This window comes from Arachis hypogaea, chromosome 8 (genome assembly GCF_003086295.3).
Source record: "Arachis hypogaea cultivar Tifrunner chromosome 8, arahy.Tifrunner.gnm2.J5K5, whole genome shotgun sequence".
Classification (NCBI taxonomy): Eukaryota; Viridiplantae; Streptophyta; class Magnoliopsida; order Fabales; family Fabaceae; genus Arachis; species Arachis hypogaea.
In genome coordinates, this window is record NC_092043.1 from 50,270,296 (window position 1) to 50,294,737 (window position 24,442).

Below are 24,442 nucleotides of genomic sequence, written 5' to 3' on the forward strand. Positions count from 1 at the left end.
ATAATTATGCATAAATAATTTCATAATATGACATCGAAACTTCTAAAAATATATAGTTTGATATTTATTATTGACCATAAAAAAAATAATTTCAGCATAAAATCAATAAAAAGAGAAAGAAAGTATATGAAAAAAAAGTTTACACAAACTCAAAAAAAAAAATTTTACATAAAAAATTATGTTAGAAATATAATCTTTTATGTGATTTTTCATATATAAACTTAAATTTAAAAAAATTAATTTTATGACAATATGACCTTATCTAATTAAAAAAGTAAAAACATAATAATTATAGAGGCAAAACATATATGTAGTTAAATTTATATATATTGGATTCTAATACGTCTATATTTATGGTGATTATAGTAGCTATGTAAGTATTGTTAAAATTAAAATTATATTTTTGTTTCAATTTTAGTAACAATTTTTTTAACAACACGTATTGAAAAGTATTACTAAATAATAATTAAAAAGATAATATTTTAATTTTAATAAAACTTTTTGAAATACCACAAATCTCCCATAATAATATTTATTTATTTTAATTATTTCATATAATACTACTAAATAAGATATAAAATATAGCTACTTTTATTTGTATAGATTTTTGTTTCTATCTCCACAAGCAAATAATAATGTGCAAGATAGAGATAGAGAGGGAGAGAGAGGGTATATGATTAGAAATAACGTAATTGAATTAAAAATTGTATTAGGATGGGAGCAACAACCTGGAAAGTGATTAAAAGCTAAATAGATGGTTAGCACTTAGCAATTAGCACTATATTTGTTCTCTGTTGCCTTTAGCAACTTGGACTCACCTTCCTCCCTTTTGGAGTATATAAATACACCTCTCTTCCTATACTTCAATTCGTTCAATTTGAGAGAGAGATAAGAGTTATATATATATAGAGAGAAAGAGAGATAACACACCATCCTCTATTCTACTACTACATCTAATTAACTTCTATTATAATTATTATTAAGACTCATGGAGTTCAACCATCATTTCTGGGTTTTTATTTGCGGTCTCATAGGTATATATCATTATATATTCATTTCATCCTTTTTCTTATTTCATATGCATTCATGTTTTATCATTGTCTTAGTTCGTTTTCTCATTTCCTTCTTTCTTGTTATGACCATGCTATATTCTCACTAAATTTCTTGAGAGCATGTCATATTTATCAAATATTTTTTTATATTTTTAAAAATTTTATATTAAAAAACTCATTTTTTAAAATTAATAAAAATAAAATTTTAGATTTTTAAATTATATAAATTCTCATAATAGATACTATATTATGATACTATTTTTTTTTTTAGAATTTAGGTTGATAAAAAAAAAGATATACAAACGATTATACCTTATTCAGACATATAAAAATATTCAAAAATAATATTTGTATATCAAAATTATTATATATATATATATATATATATATATTATTTTAATAACTAATTTTGATTATTAAATTCAGTATACATATATAATGTGGTTGAAAAAAAATTTTGTGAACTAAGTATACATCTTTCAAGAGGTATATTATATCAAAATATAAATACTAAGTTACTAAATAAAAACATGATAATTAACTTAGTATAATACTACACACACATATAATTAATGCAGATTGCATTGCATTTCATTTATAACAGTTGATATTTAATTTAATGCTCAATGCTGAAGAATGCTTCTTTGTCTCTTAATTTTTTTTTCAGGCAACGCCATCTCCTTTATGGTGTTCCTATCTCCAATGTAAGTGATGAATAATATTTTTTTCTTTAATAACATATACTTGAATTAATTAATTATTAAATATTAATTAATTATGTTTTGATGCAGGCCAACTTTTTATAGAATTTACAAGAAAAAAACCACGGAAGGGTTTCAAGCAATTCCATACATAACAGCACTGTTCAGTTCAACACTTTGGATTTATTATGCAATATTTGTGAAGGATGCAACATTTCTCATCACAATAAACACCTTTGGAATTGTTATTGAATCAATATACCTTGCCATATTCCTAATCTATTCCACCAAAAAAGCCAGGGTATGAATATTCATATAACTAACTCTTGTCTCCCATATTTATTATTATTATTATTATTTTTAAATTATTATAAAATTAATAATTAAATTTTTTTTAATATGACAGCTTTCTACAATCAAGGTTATTCTACTGTTGAATGTGTTTGGATTTGGAGCTATAGTTCTATCAACTTTGTACCTTACAAAAGGAGACAAACGTGTTACAGTTATAGGATGGTTTAATCTCATCTTAAACATTTGTGTATTTGCTTCCCCTCTTGGCAGCTTGGTAAGAATTAATTAATTATTATATAATTAAAAAATATTTTTTGTACAATTTATAACGTTTAAAAGAAATAATTTTTTATATATACATAATTATAATATCTAATTAGATGTTATTATTTTTTTATTTGACATGTTAATTATTAGTCCAAAGAAACTAATTAAATATTGGAATTGATGCATGCAGAGACGTGTGGTGAAGACAAAATCTGTGGAATTCATGCCATTTACTTTGTCTTTCTTTTTGACCTTAAATGCAGTCATGTGGTTCTTCTATGGTCTTCTTCGTCATGACTATTACATTGCTGTAAGTATTATTAATTTAATTTAACTTCTACCGTTAATTAATTAAATTAATTATTAACTATATAGGAACACATAATTCATGTGTTATAATTGACCTTTCAATATCTTAATTATTCATAGCACTAAAAGCTATCATCCCTTTTCACTTTTCTCTCATTTATTTCATGCATGGTTAGATAGATAAATAGATAACTCAACTTTTAATCATATTTCATTAGGGATCATTATAATGGTTAATTAAAATAAATAAATAAATAAAAGTGTGCGCATTACTTCTACATTAGTGTTGAGTTTCCATGAAAAGAAAAATCATGGAGTGCAACATGGGACCCACACTCAAAGTGCATACATATCATTACTATTTAAAATTAGAATTACTAGCTTTTTATTATGCATACGTGTAAGAAAATGCTATATTTGATTTTACACTTTTTTCTCAATTTTTTATTTACTAATATTTTATTTTTATTTATATTGCAGCTTCCAAATACACTTGGATTTCTATTTGGAATAATTCAAATGGTGATGTACATGATTTATAGGAAGAACAAAAACGTGGTGTTAGAGGAGCCAGTGAAATTGCAAGAACTCAATAATAATAATAATAACAATGGACATGTCATTGATGTTGTGAAGCTTAGCACAATGGTACCCTCAGAACCAAATCATGTAGCTGTGAATGTGACACTTGTTGAGGACATAAATGGAAATAATCAAGAAGATCATCATGATGATAACCTCCACAACAAGAACCAAGTGTGAACCAATGAACAAGAGTTTGAAGAAGGGAAAAAAAAAAGAAGAAAATTAGGTTTTTAACCTAATTAAAAGTGAAAATTAGTGGGGTCCTCTCAATGATCTCATTTTCAACATGGGGTGGTTTAATTTTAGGGTTTATGTTTTAATTTTGGTTAATTATTGTTATTAGTAATATTATGTATTGGCCACCTAGTACTATTGTACGGATACGTACATATATTAATGTTCAATTATTATTATTATTATTATCATAAAAGCTTCACTCTTTTGACATCTTCTACATATCTTTGATTCACAATCTCTCATATATATAATGAATAGTGTGATTGATTTTTCATTTAGAAGTTGTTATTATTATTATTATAACCATGGTTTGGGTGAAAGTTTTTCATCTTATATATAATTTTTGCTTGGATCATGGTTTATATATAATAATTATTCTAAATGAAAACCCAAACATGCTATAGTTTATGTTCTCTCTTTTCCAATAATTTATGGATCTCTCGGTCAAACTCTTGGATTCTCTCTTTGTATGATGTGATAATAATAACAATAATAAAGAGTTAATTATTTTAGCAACTTAATTATTTTGTGATGTTATGGCTAATTATTAGCAGCACTTTTAGCTTAAAGCGCACTATAATCATCCCTATCCTAATGTTGAATTTTATATGCTTAATGCTAATTAATAGATCTCTCTAACAAGTGTCTTATAGACAAGATACTATAAAAAAATATTAAAAATATAAAATAAATGCTAATATTTTAGATTTTTTATTTATTTAATGCATCAAAAAATTTTATTTTTTCTTTTACTACTCTCTTTTTATTGTCTATAATATTTTCTAGTTTAATTGGTCAAAAATTAATCTGTTCTAAATCTGAATTCTATTTAAAAGTAACCAATGAATTATTACGTACGTACATAAAACAACATTTGAATTCTTGACACTCATTTAAGCAGATGAATAAACTGATCATTCAATTAATTTAATTTGGTTTCTTTTACTCTCTTAACCAATGTTTTTAAGAAACTCTATAACTATATCCAAAAAATATAAATATTAAAATATAGTAAATATAATTTAATCTTAAAACTGGCTATCAATTAACGAGACTTCTCACATCTATGTATATTAGTCTTATGATGATATCTCTTAAAAATATAAAAGGATAGACTCTATCACTAGTGAAAAAAATTTTTTTGAATAAGCCTAATTCAATATTAAAAGTTATTAGTTCCAAAAATAAAAATTATTTTGTACTTATAAAAATGTTCATAATGATACACCCTAAGGCCTAAGCTATATGCAAATTTTTGTCACAATATATTTAATATAATTTATGTCAAATGGTGAATAGAGAGGTTTCACTTTTTTCCCTTGTGATGATGCCACCATGAACGAAGAAGGGGGCAGATAAAAAGGGACACCATTAAAAAAAGGTGAATATGTAATTTAATGTATATCTTGATGACGGCAGTGTAAAGAATTTGTCGTTAATAACATCAACATATGATTTTATGATAGTAATGTGGTCTCATTTTATTTTTTATTTTTCTAACAAATTAAGATAACAATAATAGTAATAATGCATTGTTATGTGCTTGAATAATGTGTGAAGGAAGAAGAAATAAAAAAACCGATAATGTTAAGAAGATTAAAAAAATTAAATTTATCTTATTTAAGATTTATTAATTCTATTAATAATTAATAAATATTAAATAAAATAAATTTTGATTATTTTTAACTAATTTTTTAATTATCAAATTCTTAGTGTAAATATAATTTTATATTTTCAGTCCATCAAAATTTGACACATATATACATCATCTATAATACATAGTTTTTTATAAAGTTTTAATTTTTAAAAATATATTTGCATTAAGAAACAAAATACTATTTATTTTGATTAATCTCACAATTATTACTATGTATTGTACATATTTAATAAATAAAATAATAAATTAATAGATACTCTAAAAAGTCTATTAATTTATTATTTCTTTTAATAACTGTAAATTATTCACCAGTTGATGATAAAATAAAAAAAATTAAATTATAATTGTTATAAAATGAATGAATACACATTGACAAGCGTGGGACTTGTGCCCCACAAAAATTTTAAATTTTTTAACACTACAATGTAAAAAATTAAATATCAAAGTGGTATTAAAAAATTATTTGATTTGTATGCATTATTGTGAAAGAAAATACTCACTATTTCAATAATAATGTAAAAGAACAAATTTAATTGAAAAATAATATTAAAAAAATTTACATTACTATTGATAAAAAAAGAATTTAAAAAATTATATTAACATTCTAGAGTGTTAAACCTACGCCAATTATAGAATTAAAAGACTAAAACATTACCAAACCTGCGGATTAGAACAATAATTGTCTCTTTATTAATGATATTATTATAATTATTCTACTTTTCATGTTCACTTAAAATATCAATTCGGAAACAATGTATTAGGAGAAAGTCATAACAAAGATCAGATAAGTGCTTACGAAAGGAAAAAAAAAAAAAGTGAAATTGCTCAAAAAAGTTCATGGGATTGGGAAGAACCACCCACTTGCCTAATCTTTTATAGTTCCTTCCTTTATTTACTTTTTCCATGTTTCATAATGTTCACAATTTATTTTATAGTTTGATATAAAGTTCTCAAGATAGGGTACCACGTTTTAAGGTGGAGATACATTACTTTAATTTGAGATATTAAATATATTGATTTTTCAAACAATTAAGAATGAAATAAAAACTAGTGCTACATACTAAATTATTTAGATGATATTTTTGCTAGTAGTAACCAATTTGAATTGATTGATATTATCCGTTGTTAGCATCTAAACAAAAGAGTTTTTCTGTTTAAGTTAGCGATAGATATTATTAAAAACCTGTCGTTAAATTTCATCATAAATTTAGCTGGCGGATAAAAAAATTTTGTCAAAAAATTATTAACCATGTCACTTTTACTGACCAGTAATATAATATACGTCGCTAACATTGATTTGATATCCATCACTAATCCATAAAGATCCATCAAAAAGAAAAATCATTGCTAATAGAAAAGATTCTAATAGCAGAGGTTGAATTAATTTTTAGCCTATTGTAAGAAAAAAAAATATTTTTGTTAGACAAAATGGGTGAAAACAGGTCAGGTTAGGCCAAACTTTGTTTTTAATAGTCCTAACCTATCATGTAGTTAATTGGCCTGAGTCTGACTTGTAGTTTGTTATAGACTTTTTTTAAAGTATTAACCTTGGTCTGTTATTTAACCTGGCCTGATCTGAAATCTGTTAAAAGGTTTGATAATTTTTTTTATAAAAATAAAATTATTATTTAAAAAAATTATTTTTTAATAAATATATTTATATGTAATATGCCATATTTAATATTTATAAAAAATTTTTAAATTTTAAAGTATTTAAAATATACAAAACTATTTATAATTAAATATAATAAATTTAAAATATCTCATAATTTTTTTAATAATAAAAAGATTATTTATATATATATAATTATGTAATAAGACTAATTAGTAAGTTTGGACCTGACCTATTAACATAATAAGACTTTTATAAAAAATTGAATATGTGCCTATCTTATAACAAATCAGACCAAACACAGATCAGGCTATAGGCCATTGACAAACCGTCTGATCTTTTTTCACCATTAAACTCACAAACCTTATTAAAGGAAAGAGAAAAAATAGACAATAATATTAGAAAAATAATATCTAAAATTATATTATATAATATAATAACATTTATAATTTTATATATATAACATCTATAATTATAAATTTATTACATCTAAAATTACACAATTTTTCAAAATTACAAAACTATCTATTTTAACTCCATTTTTTTGGACTACATCTGAGATTTTATTTTATTTATTATATATTTATTTAAATCCAACTCTTAAATTTTGTGTATATACATAACATAATTAATTAATAATATTATTATATTTGAATTAGGAGGCGTGTCTTAGGTAAATTAGGTGGATGTGCACACACCGTTGCATGCATGCATGGTAATGTGACCTCTCCCATCAAAATAGAAATGTGATTAATACCCAAAACAAACGAAACTATTATTGAAACCTTTTTCAGTTTGATTCTCTAAGAGGGAACGAGTACGATATTTTTGTCAATAATATTCAGATTTCAATTGAAACCAAATCGATTTTACATTGGTCCACCACATATTCTGTAGTACTATACAAGGTAGGAACAATAATAATCTTCATCTCAAAATTCTTATTATTATTATTATTATTTGGTTGAAATAATTAAAAGAACAAGACAATTCGAAATTTTGTTTTCACTATATATCCCGTCTTTTTCACATCTAAGAAAGAATAAGATTGATCATTTTTTGTTTATTTGTGCTGTCATAATAAATTGTGTACGTACGCCTTTAATAATATGATGTTTAATAAGGTGTCACATTCTAATTAAAAATAAATAAATAAATAAATAAAGGAAGAAAAAATCTGAAGGAGTTTGTTCCAAATGTCTCTCAATATTTGAATTTGGAAGTACGGATACGTTCTTATTATTAGAGAGAGAATAAAAATCATCTAATAATTGGTTAACGGAAAATTTGCACATCAAAATTTAAAAATAATATATTTAAAATTCAATTCTGTTACGTGTATATTTTTATAATAGACATTATTTTGACATTAATATTTTTTTAACAAATAACTAATATGTATTTTTTATTTTATTAATTAAAAAATAATTTAAATTAAATATATAATTAATTAATAATAACTATATTTTTTATATAAATATTAAATAATTTTTTTGTGTATGAATAATGTTATTGTTTAACATCATATTAGCTGGCTATAGACCTATTTTTTCTTCTCGATTATATTTGTGCATGTGAATTAATTCAAATTTGTTTGACAAGGAATTAACGAAAGGGTAGGCGGAAGAAAATGCATGAATATGAATTATGATGCACTAACTAAACGTGAAATTAGAAGACTTTAATTTCAACACACTTTGTGGTTTTAGCCTTTTAAGGAATTCATTAATGATAAGAGAATTTTTTATTAGAAAAATAAGAGTTAATGTATTTAATGTTATTATAAAATTGGAATTAGTATTTTTTCAATAGGAAATTCATTATTAGAAAATAATTCTAAAAATGTGTACAAATATTCATCAAGAATTACGTAGTGCCATGTTAATATTTTTTTAATATAAATACTGAGATACAAAATCGTGTTTGATATATGAGACATAGACAGAGATATATATTGTGTTCAGAAATATTAAATTAGTGTATTTTGTGTCCAAAAACACTAATAAAGAATACAACTTATTTTTTCTTTCATTATTCTTGTTAAATTTTTATAATTATATTTTTTATTATTATGTTTTTCTGCTCAAATTTTTTGAATAAAAAAATGAGAATAAATTAGATTTTCATAATTTGTTTTATTTGATCACCAAACAGAATACAAAAACACTAAATTTTGTATCTCTGTCATTTATGTCATGTTATTAGTGTCTTGTCTTATTTTGTTCTTAAAAATAAACGCAGCCTAAGAGACGTGAGTAGAAATTCATAGTACATCTTTTTGAGAAAAATACAAATAGGTCCTAACTTTTTAATTTGAAAACACATAAGTTCCTGTCTAATTGAGAATACAAAAATATTCCTAACTTTCTAAATAAAATATGAGAGACTTTTTCCGTCCAAAATATATAAGAACAAATCGATCTTTCAAAAAGACTTAGATATCTCATATTTTAAAAAATGAGTGACGTTTTTGTATTTTTAATTAGTAAAAAATTTATTTGTTTACGAAATAAAAAATAAAAAATTTATTTATCCTTTACTCCATTATTTTCCGCCCAAAAATGATCATTTTAAGAATGAATATTTACAGATAGATAATTTAATAATATTAGATAAATTAAACTCTAATATTTTATTAGAATTAAAATTGAGTAGACATATGAGAATCGAAAATAGAAAAGTGGACCCAACAAATAAGAGAGGGATGTTTATAATGCATGAAAGGATAAGCATTTGAAGGCTTTACGCAAAATGGGTGAGCCAAGAGTACTATAAGGGTGGTTCTCAAAAAAGTTGGGTGTATATTGAATTGAAAGCTATATAAATATATAAGATAGTAGATAACAACAATGGCATGCAATGAATCACAATACTTGGTTGGTTTGTTCTCGTGCAAAACCCTACAAGCATGCAGAGATAAGGTGATGTAATAAACCACTTGTTTCGTTTGGTTTCAACATACTTTAAATTAAAGGATACTAATAAATAAAAGAAAATATATTATTTAAAATTATTAAAAAACATCACTACTCCCCATTACCGTATGTGTCATATTCATATATCAACAACAACCCTAAAATCCCTCCTCTTCTAATAATAATGCTTTATCTGCTTCTATTCACATACGTCAATGAAGTGATATATGTCCAATTGACATATGAGTTGGTATCCTATATAGATACATTTTTTCTATTTAATTCGGTAAAATTTACTTCTTTTGAAATTAGATGATATATATATATATATATATATATATATATATATATATATATATAATTAAAAATGTATTTTAAGGTATATTTTAATAATATAATAAAAAATTAAAAAAATGATATAATCAATATTTTGAAATATAAAAATTTTATATTTTTTAATAATTTTTTATAAAATATTTCTTCATAGTACCCTTTGCTAATGTCCTTAAAATACATGTGCTACTAAAAACCCTATAAAGATATTGTGCGTTTTTATATATAATTTATATCTAAAATAATTAATTTAGGTTAATCAAGTGCGTGGTCAATTCATTCCTCTACGATAAAATTAGTAGTTATAACTTTGATAAAATTAAATGACAATATATATCAAACAAATCCTAACTAAATTTTTCACTAGGAAAAGAAAAAAGAAAAGAATTGGGTCTCAAAATAATATTTTTATGCTTTTTTATTTTATGCTTTTTAGTGGCTAACTTCAACTCTCCCATGCCAATGATTGCCTAATAATGGGGTCCTATAGATATACATACACAAACATATATGAATATAAATATATGTGTATATGATTGATTATGATTTTTTGAAAGTCTAATGCATTAACATGTGTCATGCATCAATATTAATTATTATTTTTTGTGGTAGGCCTTGCATGCTTACCTCACATACATACTTTGATGATTCAATTCAATCATAAATCATATCTTACTGTATCCTCCTGCTTTCTTTGTCTTGTTCTATTTTCCCCAATTTAAACGCTTCCATCTGTTCACTTATGTTGGCATGAATTTCGTTTTGTACTTCTTCCATCAATATATAATCCTCCATTCAATTCAAACCCTATCACTTTCTGCCAAATAATAATCAATATAATATATATCTGAGATTTTATGTTCCTATATTATTATTTTGTTGGTTCACCTGAATTAGTTTGTTTTCTTTGATCACAAGATATGGCAATGACATTAATGCTTCAAGCTAATAGGGTTAACTATTTAGGTATTGTTGCATTGTGACTAATTAGCCACTTTTAATAGAAAAATCTTTGAGTGTTAGTTGTTAATAAGGTTATCAAATGACTTAGTTTAGAAATCTAGATTAATGACTTTTCTATCCTCATTATATTCTAGGATAATATTTTAGTTTTGTCATGAAAAGACTCGTTTTAATTTAAAAATATAAGCTAATAGAAAAATATACACGAATAATAACTATTATATCTCTTACATGTCTCCATGTACAATTTTTTTTTTTAGGTTTTTGTGAATTTTACATAGCAAAAATCGAACTCTAATTTTTTAAATCATAAAAATTTTAATATCATATTTTGAAGTCACTTATTTTAATAATTTAAATTGATAAAAGAAAACAAATAAATAAATAATTATATTTCTATTAACTCTCTATGTACCAAAAAAATAAGGTTATATATGCATTAAACCCAACTATTAATTTATTTATCTTCATTATTACGGTGATAATACACTTAAAAGTGTTCTTATAATCAAGTCTAATTAAGTTAACACAAATTCAACACCCTTACTATTCTATGCGTAACACCCTTAATTGAATAAGTCAATATTCTATGCGTAACACCCTTACTATCAAAATGTCATGCTTCTAGCTGCACCATTCTAATAGCGAGGAGTATTACGACAATTTTTACATATATCTTTACATATAAGAGCCTTTATCTAAAACTTACCTCGATTTTATTTGAAAAACCGAATATACTTTTCTTTTATTATAGAAACATACATACATACACTTTAAATAATAGCACATGACATATATATATATATATAACAGATGCATTGTAACTAAAATACTCAAAGCAATTTTCGCAGGCTTCTCGTCCATTTTCTGAAAAAAGAAGTTTGTAAAGAGGTGAGAACTTAACCACACAATCTTACTAAAGAAGTTTTAGAATTGCTATAGAATGATATATAAAAAGGATAGTTATTTTCAATAACAGTGATCATCGCTCGTCTTGTGAATTTTTTCAAAAACCAATAGTTACTTATTCAAAACCCAAATGTATATTTCCATTATAAAATCTTAAAGGTTACTTAAACTGTATAAATGACCAACCTGTTCCAAGCATAAATTTATTAAGACTATACTGAATCAGTTTGATCTTTCATACTTTACTAAACCTTAAACACAAATCAATCGCGGCCTCCGACCTTTCATATAATCAAATCACGGCCTCCGACCCAAACAAAATCAATCAACACATAACCCACCACAAGTCAAAGTGCATATCAACCTTTAACAACTTACCAAATTACGACCTCCACCCCAATTCGTCACGGCCTCCTGCCCAATATAATCAAATCTCAGCCTTCGACCCAAAACAATATGAAATCTCAGCACATCAATATCAATTCTCAACTTCCGACCCAAAACAATATTAATTCTTGGTCTCCGACCTAAAACAATATCAAACCTCGGCCTCTGACCCCACATATAATCACTTACATGCCACCACACTCTAAATCAAACTTAAGCAATCAAACAGACAAGTAGACAATCACACATAGAGAATAAGTACGACAAGTAGTACAATTAGCAATTAACAGGATGTCAATTAGGCAAGCCAAAGTAATTATACAGACCCAAACAAATGTAAACAAATGTTGTATGATGCATGCTTGTCTTATTGGCCATGAGCTCACGTATCGATTAAACTTCCAAAACCCAACACATCATAGCTAACATAATTGTAGAACAAGGTGATAATGAAAGAGGAAGAAAAGAAAAAAAAAAGAGAAGAACTAAAATAAAAGAAGAAGACGATAATGATGACATTGAAGAAGAAAGGTGTAAAACACTATAAGAAACACATTAAATACCATCAAATTTACCGTCAGATTTAGTGGCAACCATTACATCAGATGCGAGCAAAATTTCGTTCCCAAAATTACTTACCGTCTGATTTTATACTTCACCATTTAATTCGACGGTAATTAGTGGCGCAAAATCTTATTTTAGTAGTGCTAACTTTACCCGCGGATCTTCCATCGTATTTAGCCGCTGGTATCTCGGTTTAGTAAAACCCTGCATTTAGGCAATTTACCGGCAAAAATTTTTGCCGGTAAAATTCAAACGCAAAACTCCTCCTCCTTACTTTTATGAACTCTCTCTCTCTTCTCGTCTTCTCTCTTTGGCGTTGAAGCTGCCACCGTTGCCACCACCATCTGAAGCTTCTGCTTTTGCCGCTACTACACATTGTCGCCGCTTGAACTGTCAATCACTGATGAAGAGGTCGACCCCGCCGCCGCTGTTAGTATTCATGGTCGTCAGTGGTGATCACGTTGTTGCCGTCACTGCCGCCTCCTGTCACCACCTTGCCTTCACCATCCTGCGGCTACCATCAGAGGGTAATTTTGCCATGTTTTTTATTTTTCAGATTTTTTTTTTAGTTTATAATTTTGTTAGGTATTTTATCAAATTATTGACTAAATTAGTGTAATAAAATTTGTGATTAGAATTTGTTAATGTTTTTTAATTTTTTCAGATTTTTTTATGAGTTTAGGATTTTGTTAGGTATTTTACTAAATTATTAATTAAATTAGTGTAATGAAATTTGTGATTAGGATTTATTTTATTAATTTAATGTAAATAGAAATTAAATTAAGTTAAAGTAGGTTAAGTAGGGTAAGATTAAGAGTGCTTGAGCTGCTAAAAAATTTTATTTAGTTTATTGAATTAGTTTCAACTTGTGAATTTAATAAGTTGTCTTTGTATTAGGACTGTGCTATTTTCTCTGAGATCAATTGGAGTTCATTTTTTTCGTAGTTTGTACATATCTTTCATGTAAAACAAGAGTTGGAAGGAATGATGAGAGGGAAGAATCCTCGTTAGATGGACCAACGTATCCAATATTTATTTCGAAAGGAGTTGCAATGGGCGCAGGTAGTGAATATTAGTTAGAGAAAAAAAATTGATGCCACACATCTCACATGTGTTGCTTAACTGTGACCATGTTTTACCCTACCTGATGTGAGTTTTTAAGTCTTCGTGACTATTGCATTTAGTAAGATACTATCTTTGTCATCTAATCAAAACTTCAGTACACTGAAATTTTTTTATTTATCCTATTATATCATAGATTATTCCAAAAAACAAATCCTGATACATCAATGAATAATTTTTTCTTGGTTTAGAGAATACGTCAGGGTGCATCTAGCTGACACAACAGATTAGGAACTACTTGTACTTAATTAGGATTCAGTGAATAAAAGCACAAGCTACGTAATATACAATATTAATGGATATTGGTTTCATTCTTTACAATGGTCGGTTGAAACAAAAAATAGATAACACCGAAATTTGGGTTCGTGGAGATTCAGGGGGTGGTAATTCTGATTGATATGGTGTGTTGTACAATATAATTCAATTAGAGTATTTTTGTCGCACTATGTACAAGATGTGCATGTTTAAATGTCAATGGTATGATTCAAGTTCGTGATAAGGAACACGAAAGTACAAGAACTACAATATCACTAAAGTAAATGTGACCATAAAATATAAGCACTATTATCCTTTTATTCTACCTCGAAATGCACGACATTTATACTATTTGCTTTATCCAGGGTCATGCAAGTCTAGTTAGGTGGTTGTTATTAAGACTAACCCAAGAGGTCGCTTCTAATCTGATGGGACAGAGGATCAGGAACCTTTTCAAATTGATGACCCAACTCCTTTGAAAATAGTGGTGGATACTGGTGATCCAATCACCCTTAGGTCGGCTGTTATGGCCTGGATTATGACATCATTGATCTTAGGGTAGATGACGACACACTACCACTGGACGACGACGATTTTCAAGAAGAAGACGGGATTGGTGGAGAAAAAGAAAAAGAAGAAGACGAGTTCGATGATTAGAAAATTACCTCAGAAGAGGAGGAGGACGAACTAGAAAAAGAAGATGATCAATCTGAATAAGATTAATATCAACATAGTTCTATCCTATGTATATCGTTATCAAACTTTTATTTTGTGCTTACATTCTATATATTTTATACTTTATATCATATATAAATCACTGTTTTCAGATAAAATACTAATTTATTCGTTGTTAATTGATAGTTGACTATTAATTATTAACTATCGAGGTACATCATAGATTGAAAAAAAATATATATAAAAATATTGACGGCACCAGTGAATTTACCGACGAAAAATTTCTACAGTAGCAATCATTCAAATTATTTTAAAAGAAAATAAGAAAACACTTTTCGTCGAATTTTTTTTACGGTAAAGTGGTGCGAAGGCTCAACTTATGGCACCAACGTTACTGTCAAACTTTTTTCGCCGGTAATGTTCATAAGATTTTTTGTCTCTGAATCATCATATTTGACGCTAAATCCGCCGCAAGTTACCAGCGGACAATAAAATTGGAGGTTAATCATATTACCGGCAGATTATTTTTATTTTTCTATTAGTAAATCCGATGGTACTCAATGTTTTTCTTGTAGTAAAAGAAGAAAAGTGAAGAAGATCGTCGTCGTTGAAAAAGCGTGTGTATAACAAAAGAACTTAGTTAGTCTTGGTTAAAAAATAACTTGAATGTCTAGCTTTATTATCTTTATTATTATGATTAGTTACTAAATCGATCACTAACTACTACTAATTAAGATAATTAAGACCTTGAGACACATTTTAGTTATTTGTTTACATGACATATCAATGTTTCTTAGGATCCTAAACGAATCAACTTGACAAGAAGACGTGTGCTACTTCAATTATATAAAGTGCGTGTCTATGCATAATCAATAATCTAATAATGAATGAAATCAAATACCATTCATTTCTTAATCTCATTTATATATCCTCTAATTGCGCATGCACTATATATAGTATATACCCTAAATATCATGCAAAGATATAATGTTGATTTGAACAAAAAAAGGCACTAATCTTGATTATCATTAATGACTATACATGATTAGAATTTATTTGGTTGAGGATTTCATTAATGAAACTTGCATGATTAGTTCTTATCTGGTTGAGTATACGTATCCGTATCCGAATATAAAGAAAAAGGAAAAGCATATATTAATCTTAATATATTTTTTTTTCTAATGAATGAATTCATTCTTATTTTATTATTGGTAATTGGAGAATTTTGCAACTATGACCAATGAAATATTTGTTTATTCAAGAATTATCTTATTTTTATTTTATCAAGTAAAAGACTCAATATAAGAATGCACGAACCTTCTTTAGATATTCTAGTTCAAAGATGGTAACAAAAATTCAAGTATTATAATTTATAAATCACTTGAAGTGAAAGATAGAATATTGAAAATTTGCACTTTTAAGTGGGATATGGGTACCACCCACTGACTTTAACCAAATTCAAGTATAAACAAATATAAGAGATCACATTATCCACTTAATGCGAGTAATTAACAATATAATTAAATAAATTAATCATTTGATGAAATTACTAGTGATTAATAGATCATTTAAACGTGATCATTGAAGAGTGAGTATATAAGTTGTTAAGAGCCAAGTTGAAATTACAAGTGATGTTTCCACTAAAATAAAATTAACGTATCATCAAAATATGGACCAAAATAAATCCTTGTTAGGTATAACAAAATCTCCCTTTTGTGCATTAAAAAAAAAAAAACAAGAAAGAAAAATCCCTTTAGTCCTTTACTACATATTATCATGCATATTGCCACATCCTTTTAAGTCCCTTTTTTCATTTTTTAGGTAGAATAATGCTATTGAAACCACACATTTAACACCAAACATAGGTTCTCAACTCTTTTTGTTTCAGTTTCTAACTCACATAGTTAAAGTTCTTAATTATTTAGCCAAGTATTATCTGATTACTTATTATGATTCTTTAACTAAGAAGTTAGGAGTTTGAATTCCATCTTAGACAGAAAATATTCCATGACCACTGTTCGCGAATTCCATCTTAGACAGAACATATTCCATGACCAATGTTCGCGTAACACATAAGAGAGAATTAATCGATGTGTTAAATGATCATGCTACATACATATCAAAAATCACTCACTCACTACAAAAAAGCATTTACTGTTTGTAAATAATGACTAAGCTGATATAAATAAATTTTATTACTCAACTATAACAAATTTAATTATTCTATTATGATAAATTTAATAATTTTGCTGACTCATTCTTTTGTTGAAAAAATACATAAATATACACAAATACATAATGATTAATTTTTAATATATACAGAACATTTTCTATTTTCTAAAATAAAGAAAAAGTTGAAACAAATGAGAAGACTACAAAGTTAGGCGTTTAAACATGAATATCTATTAGAGAGTACAACTAGATTTTCCCTTCTAGATATTATATGCTTAATGCTGTAATATGGTTGTAGATATGTTATATCTATTTATGCTCCATTTCTTCTAATGTTTGGTTGTTGGTAAGAAATAAGTGAGAATAAAGCCAATATATATATATATATACCTAAATAAGTTTTTTGTGTAAAATATTTAACCCAACCAAACATATCCCAAGTACATTATGTACTAGAGAACAAAATAGCAACCACTTTGAAAAGTTCAAAAAACAAAGGAAAAGAAAACACACAAACTTCTAAACAATACTGAAAGGAAACAACCACTAACTAAAACACTCAACAACCCAATCAAAGATATTAGTTTCAAATTAGAGAGCAAAAGACAGCTGTTGTTACTACTACAAATCATGACTTGAGAAACTTGGCTTCCCTTTTGAACCGACTTTGTAGGAAAATATAATGTAAGGAAATCAATCAAGTTTAGCAACACAAAAATCAAGAACACAATGCACTAACAAAACGTGTTCATCTTCAAATGGACAGCATCATCATATGTTTCTTCTACTACACTCTATACCCAAGAAAAAATCTAAAACAATTAGTACAATGATGAGTTTTGCTAACTAGAACTCAAATTAATGAATAATGAATAATCAAGACATTTTCATATTTCAATACAAATTTCCCTTTCTATCTCATTAGCCAAATAAAGCCTCAAACAGTTTATGAACAATACACATTCTCTTCTCCTATGAACAGGAAAGATTAAAGAACATGTGCACTGACCCTGCAGAACTAGAACAATGTGCAACATTCAAAATGATGTGAAATTGTGTCAATGGAAAATGTAGTTAAATTGTCTGAGTGAGTTTGGCCCAATCAGGATATGGGCATTCATATGTCCAATCAGGGCCAGAGTACTGAATACAATGTAACCATAGACCTTCTTCGTCGGTATCATATCTGCGATCACAAAACCAGAAGGAAATTCGGAATGGAATCATATGAATCATGACTTACTAGATGCTGGCTAACAAACTGAAAATTAACACTAAGCTTCTACATATCATTACAAACTAAACACAACCAAAAACAAAAAATTGGAAAGCATGGGGGAAAAAGTATAAAGTAAAATAGAATAGTATAAAAAACTCATTGGGAGCAATATTGTCATATCTATGTAGAAAGAGCAATATTGTCAACACTGAGGGAAAAAAAAGGATATCATTTGTGATTTGAATGCAGCATTTAATCATAAAGGTTTGTTCTACAACTTACATTACAAACAAGAAGCAAATTTTTTTATTTTTGGGATAAACGGTTCTTACCCTTTTGGTGCCAAATTTGGACAGTTTGTACACATGGGATCAATGCTAAAACCCACATTGGACTTCTCTTCACAATCATTGACGACTTTTTCCTCAATACTTGATGTTAGAGCAGTGGCAGATGTGCAAGCTGATCTATCAGCACTTGAACCTTTACTTGATCGATTGACAGTTTCATCTGATATGTACAGCATGTCATTGGCTATTGGGTGTCCCGAATGCTTTAAATGAACACGAATCTACACCAGGGGCGAGTGTTTGTTAGCATTTATATATTCATATTGTAATAAGTGGACAACGATCAAATGCAGGATGCCTTTGATCCATAGTGGACTTCAGATTTTCAAATGCATCTGTGGTTTTTATTCTATTATCTTTATTCCCTCTATTGGCAATGAATAGAATACTTTCATTGACAAGCAAAGTGTTCGATACAACAATATGGACGTGCAGCAACATTGCTGACGTGCGGCCCACTGAAGAAAGTGTTGTCATTGTCGCAACACATCAATGGTGAGTCAGCACATTCGGCATTAAAAATGCCATATGTTTACATCCACATAGCGGCAAGAGTTCACCTCAACAAAGAACATATCAGACACAAATAGAACCACATATCAAAATCATCACCAGCAGGAAAAATGAAAAAGGGAAGCAAAAAAATAAAATCCAACATGCATGTGAATTCTCAGGGGTTCGTATTAATCCAAGCCGGATCGCATATTAACCTGATAGTTTCCTACCTGATGAGTACGACCAGTGATTGGTTCACATAAAACAATACTCTGAGCACCATTAGAAGAAATCCGAGTAAATTTTGTAGAGGCTGCCTTGCCCTTTGCAGAGTCTCTGACCTGCATTAATGAAAGAAATATTTATTCAGATTTATCATGTAAAGTAATTTCCAGACTTTTCATCCCTGAGTTTATTCATCAATAACTGAATGTATCAACTTCATGTTGAACCTCCTAAAAGTATCTGGCAACTTCTTTTTGCTGAGCATTAGTTATCAATTTCGTAGCTGAATGACTAACTTTTCATAACATGTGAATAAATAGGGCAAGTATTAACCATTAAGTGAATCAGTGGTTAGTCATATCTCTTATGGTTAAAGTGGTAGAAAACAGGGAGGAAGAGTGTTTAGCAGTCCTAAATAATTGCTTATATTTTGATGCAGTTGTGACGGATGTTATGCATAAAAAAACATACGCGAAGTGTTGGAACTAGCTACCAAAACCCTCTGTCAGCTATAGAGATTAAGGTGCTCACCTCCGCTGTGCTCCTCCCTTCCCGAGCATTATAGTCTATATTGGCATCAACAACTAGCTAAAAAGTAAAAACTTAGTCAAGTGAAGAGAAGAGTATCACAATCTTAACTAACAGAACATCGTTTACTTATTTACAGATAAAATCAACAGATGATGTGAGTAGAACTTGAGAATTTGCCCGAGACTTTGATTATTCATGTTTGTTTTGAGATTCTTTAAAAAACACTCCATGTACAATTGTTAAAATAAAAATCAAGTGATCTTTTTTCCTTTAATGTGTCCAAAAACAATGTTTTCAGAACAACTATTCTGGGCTGGCAACTTAGTAATTAGTAAATTTCATAAACAGCAATCCTCTAACGAAGAGTAATACTACATAAATTTCCGCAGCATGACAACACCACTAAAAAAAGGTGCTTCATTAATTTTCTCTATCACAAATATAAATATGCTTACTTTTGCTTTCCAACTCTAGCTTTTAATTAAATTTGCTCCAGCTTGTGATTCGGATTGTGACAAATACATCATTTAATTGCTATATTATATTCAGCTCAAATAACAAAATACCTCATCCTTGGGAAATTCTCCAACTACTCTTGCTATATACTTTTTCCGGACTAAGCCACCTTCAATCTGTAGCAATCAAATTCTACATTATAGTGTACTGGAAAAAGAAAAAATCCAAATGATTTATATGTTATGAACTCATTAGAATGTTGATAACATGACACGAGAAATTGAAATGTTGTTTCATTTCTTCCCCTTTGCTATGGAAGCAAGCCTCACCAAAATTTTGAAAATGTACTTACTTTTTCGAGCCAACAGTTGACAATTACATTATACAAGCATCCCTGTCTTTTAGTATAGGTTACATGATTGTCAACTGAAACTAAATGGGATACTCTTCGCACAAATTGCAGATATAAAACATTTTTCAATAATCAAACTGTCATTTACAAATCTAGTTTGACTGCAAAACCAGCCATCTCTGGACATACCTAAACTTAAGAAATTTAAGCAAAAGTACACATGTAAACTTGCTATATACCCCTTATTAAATTTACATGCAGGCATTGTAACTCTGCAGTTCAGAAAATAGAAAAGACTAACATGCAAGTAAAAAACAGAAAACTTCAATTCACAAAATCAGATTAATTATATTTCATAACTTCATGGTAATAAATACAGAAAGTACCATCAATAGTTCTTTATGTACATCACTTTAACTATAAGGTGCAATATTAAATATTTCAGTCAAATTAGGTTTGCTAAATAAATCATGGCACCTCCTATTTAGTCAAATAATTTCATCATATATTTATATATAGTATTGCTGCACAGTGTATATGTCATGTTCATGTAAAATTACACAAATCCACCATTTATCTGATTTATAGGAAATAAATAGGGAACAACAAATGTGCAAATTTACCTGCTGCCTAAAAATGTCAGCTTTTGAAGCATTTCTGGCTAAAATAAGAAGTCCTGACACAAGGCGATCTAGTCGATGAACAGCTGAGATTATGATGTAAAGGGAAAATGCAGGTACAAATGGATAAAGTCTACAGATCTGGGTTGGTATACCCCCAAACAATAACAACAAAAAGGCACAAGGGAAAGCTATATTTTATGGCCAGGAAATCAAACACCTTATCGGCATATATCATATATGACACTTCTCTTGAAGAAGAAGATGATGATGACGACGACGACATAAAATATATCTAAAACAGCCTGTTAGGATACGAAATACAGGTGCCAGCCCATGCTCAGCTTGAAGGATGCCAACAACAGTGTTCTTACGATATTGACCACATGGATGAACCTATTTAACAGCTAAAATTCACGGCTTTAGCATCGATGACATACAAACTAAACGATCAGGTAGAAGCATCTACCATTTCCTTAGGTAACTAGAAGATAACCCAATTAAAATCCAGATATTGTTTTCTTCTAATTGCACGAAGCAATTCAAATTACATAAAAGCATCATCATGTTAATGATTTAATTTAACATGCTAATCTCCATAATCCATCTTCCGCACTTGGCAGATATTATGATAATGAAAACCCAATGCATGTAAAACATTAGGAGAAACAAACATCCTTGTGAAACTGACTAAACACTTGTACACGTAGATATGTTCAGCCACACCTTTGGTGGTAATTGAAAACCCAAAAAAAGATGTCACTACTAACAATTTGCTATTTCTTGTTAAGTCTTATGTATCTTTGGTAGTAATATGAAGGGAATAACCGCTTAACATGAGAGTTATACTGAAAAAGTCATGCCTTGTATGATGGCAACATTACATATTCGTGGCAGGTACATACAACAATTTATGCTGTTTTTCATATAAGTTTAGATGAGAACATCATGTGACTAGCAAATATAGTTCACTTTCCCATATTGATAAGTTTATGGTTTGAACAAATGACGGAAGAATGTTCTCATTCTCTCAACATGTATTTTACTTAAACATGGCAGCTTTAAAACTCGGGGAAAGTAACTAATCCACTTGTTAATGCATACTTACAGGGACAGATGCAGGTTTACAAACAGTCAGCACGTCTAGTTCTTTTTGGAGAATCGGAACCTCACAAGCCATCACAGGCGGTTCATGCCTAAAACCTTTGCGGCATCAGTTTCAAGCTCAATCACTTCTAAACCACAAAAGTAAAAATGCAAATCTTTCAGTGCAAAGACAAACCTGTGTACGAAATGGCTAATCTTCTGTGATGATTTAACTATGTATGAAACTGGTACCCTCTCACCATCAACTTGAATCCTTCCACATTTCACTGCACTAACCTACAACAAGACACTAAATCGTATTAAAAAGCCGCTCTTTCCTTTGGAGGTTCTGCTAAGGGTACTCGTTAATGATACAAAAGGGGGAACTTTTTAATGATAGACATAAAGTTTAAGTTTCAATAACATGAAATACATAAGTTGTATCCTCCCAACCCCCACCCCCACCCCCCCCCCCAAACTATGAATCTGCCATTTCTTTTAAGGTGGAGACTCACATACAACTGTCTTCGTGTGAAGTTAATAACTGAGAAACGTAGATAATTTGACAATTTTGACTACATTCTCCTCTAACGGTTTTAATCTCTATTTTTAAAAGTTAAAATATTTCTTTAAAGAAAAATGCAAGAAACAAATTTCAAATGCATAATCATGGAGGAATGATATTACTAACTATTAAGGATATTTTGCTTCAAACTAAAAAATGTGAGCAAAAGGGTAGTTATTGTTGCATACTTACATAATATTCATAAGGTCGACCCTTGAACTCTTGGGCGAATAAATCCACAATAGTTTTCCCTGCCCATCGATTCTTAACCTGACACCAGCCAAAAATACACCATTTTTCTAGGGTTTTTACATTACACCGTACATGTAACAGATAAATTGGATTATAATTAATAGATAAGAGAAATAGTAAAAGGAACTAACATGAGCTATGAATTCGAAGTAGTAAGGTTTAACATATCGAATTCCTGCGCCAATTATTAAACAAAAAGGGAATGAAGGTAACAGAGAGTGTGATAAGTAGTTGATGATTATGAATTGAAGGAAATGAAAAGGGTACCGTTTCGGAAGATGTAGTCGTGAGGGTGCGGGGGATTCGCTGGGGTTTGCCACACGATATCCGTTCCCATTCTGATTCCTTCTTCTTCTTCTTCTTCTTCTCTCTTCCTCTTGTTCATGCTATGAGCCTATGATTCCACTGGGTGCGCCAAAAAGCATTCAAGTTTCAAGCTTGGAACTTGGATACTGGATAGTGTCATGCGGTTATCAAAACGACAGTGTTTTGTTTTCAGTGCGGCGTAGCTAAAGCCTCAAGGTAGCGTTTGTTTTCGGATGCACCATACTTATACGTGTAGAATTTGGTGAGTAGAGATATAAATATTGAACACATTGTTTTTGAGATAATTTTTTATATTTTTATATTTATTTTTTTACGAAAGATAATAATAGATACAAAATTTGTAAGAGGGACTCAGACTTTTTTATAAATTTTGTTTTTTTTGTCCAGAAATATTTTTTATTATTTCATTGTTATCTATTTTTATTTTTTTATTGCGTTGTTCTCAAAGAGGTAATTTCTTTTTTTATTCTTTTTCTATTTCTTTCTTTTTCAAGTACCCTCTCTTTTTTATAAAATTATCCATTGGGGTGGATAATTCTTTTCTTTTTGTCGTTTTTACTTCAATACCATTTTAACTTTATATTATATTATTTAATTTATAATAAAAATAATAATAAAAATAATTAATCTTAAAATTTTTAAAAAATAAATATTATCAAAAATAAAATTGATCTTTTAAAATACTTAAAAAATTATAAATTGTAATTGATTTTATATAATTTAAAGAAAAATTAATTTTTTTAAAAGAAAAATCAGTTTTTAAATTAAAAAATTAGTTTTTTAAATAAAAATAAATTTTTATGTTAAAAACTAATTTTTTTCTTATAAAAATGGATTTTTTTTAAAATTGATTTTTTATTTAAAATTAATTTGGCTTATTAATTTAAACAAAATTTTTTATTAATCAAATTCTGATTTATTTTTTTGTTAATCTTAATCATATGTATTTCTATAT

General features: G+C 28.0%; 2 protein-coding genes across 7 annotated transcripts; one reads left to right on the forward strand and one right to left on the reverse strand.

Annotated features, from left to right (window-relative positions):
- Positions 1-706: 706 nt before the first annotated feature.
- LOC112708128 (bidirectional sugar transporter SWEET10) lies at positions 707-3,655 on the forward strand. Its single transcript, XM_025760274.3, has 6 exons — positions 707-1,034; positions 1,720-1,756; positions 1,844-2,054; positions 2,160-2,321; positions 2,505-2,624; positions 3,104-3,655. Exons 1-6 carry the CDS (start codon positions 989-991, stop codon positions 3,383-3,385), a joined length of 858 nt encoding a protein of 285 aa, XP_025616059.1. The 5' UTR covers positions 707-988; the 3' UTR covers positions 3,386-3,655.
- A 14,191-nt stretch (positions 3,656-17,846) lies between these two features.
- On the reverse strand, positions 17,847-23,716 carry LOC112708129 (RNA pseudouridine synthase 7). Of its 6 annotated transcripts, none has more exons than XM_025760276.3 (12): positions 23,428-23,716; positions 23,292-23,335; positions 23,101-23,178; positions 22,540-22,640; positions 22,366-22,453; positions 21,575-21,653; positions 21,261-21,343; positions 20,396-20,461; positions 19,830-19,886; positions 19,304-19,414; positions 18,561-18,799; positions 17,847-18,195 (listed from the first exon to the last, which is right to left on the reverse strand). In XM_025760276.3, the coding sequence occupies exons 1-12, from the start codon at positions 23,543-23,545 to the stop codon at positions 18,084-18,086; spliced, it is 1,176 nt and encodes a 391-aa protein (XP_025616061.1). In that variant the 5' UTR covers positions 23,546-23,716; the 3' UTR covers positions 17,847-18,083. The 6 variants fall into 6 exon arrangements, with proteins under 6 accessions (XP_025616061.1, XP_025616060.1, XP_072057884.1 ...); XM_025760275.3 differs by having other exon boundaries at positions 22,540-22,635; positions 23,101-23,207; positions 23,428-23,705; XM_072201783.1 differs by having other exon boundaries at positions 22,540-22,635; positions 23,428-23,679.
- Between the last annotated feature and the right edge of the window lie 726 nt (positions 23,717-24,442).

What these genes read in the sequence shown, in the direction of transcription:
- LOC112708129 (XM_025760275.3), bottom strand. Translation starts at nt 23,545, where the DNA reads ATGAACAAGAGGAAGAGAGAAGAAGAAGAAGAAGAAGAAGGAATCAGA. An exon ending in ATTAGCCATTTCGTACACAG is followed by an intron (nt 22,454 to 22,539) that starts GTTTGTCTTTGC and finishes CAAAGGTTTTAG; the next exon opens with GCATGAACCGCCTGTGATGG. An exon ending in TCACTGGTCGTACTCATCAG is followed by an intron (nt 18,800 to 19,303) that starts GTAGGAAACTAT and finishes CCCCTGGTGTAG; the next exon opens with ATTCGTGTTCATTTAAAGCA.
- LOC112708128 (XM_025760274.3), top strand. Translation starts at nt 989, where the DNA reads ATGGAGTTCAACCATCATTTCTGGGTTTTTATTTGCGGTCTCATAG. An exon ending in ATGGTGTTCCTATCTCCAAT is followed by an intron (nt 1,757 to 1,843) that starts GTAAGTGATGAA and finishes GTTTTGATGCAG; the next exon opens with GCCAACTTTTTATAGAATTT. An exon ending in CTTCCCCTCTTGGCAGCTTG is followed by an intron (nt 2,322 to 2,504) that starts GTAAGAATTAAT and finishes TGATGCATGCAG; the next exon opens with AGACGTGTGGTGAAGACAAA.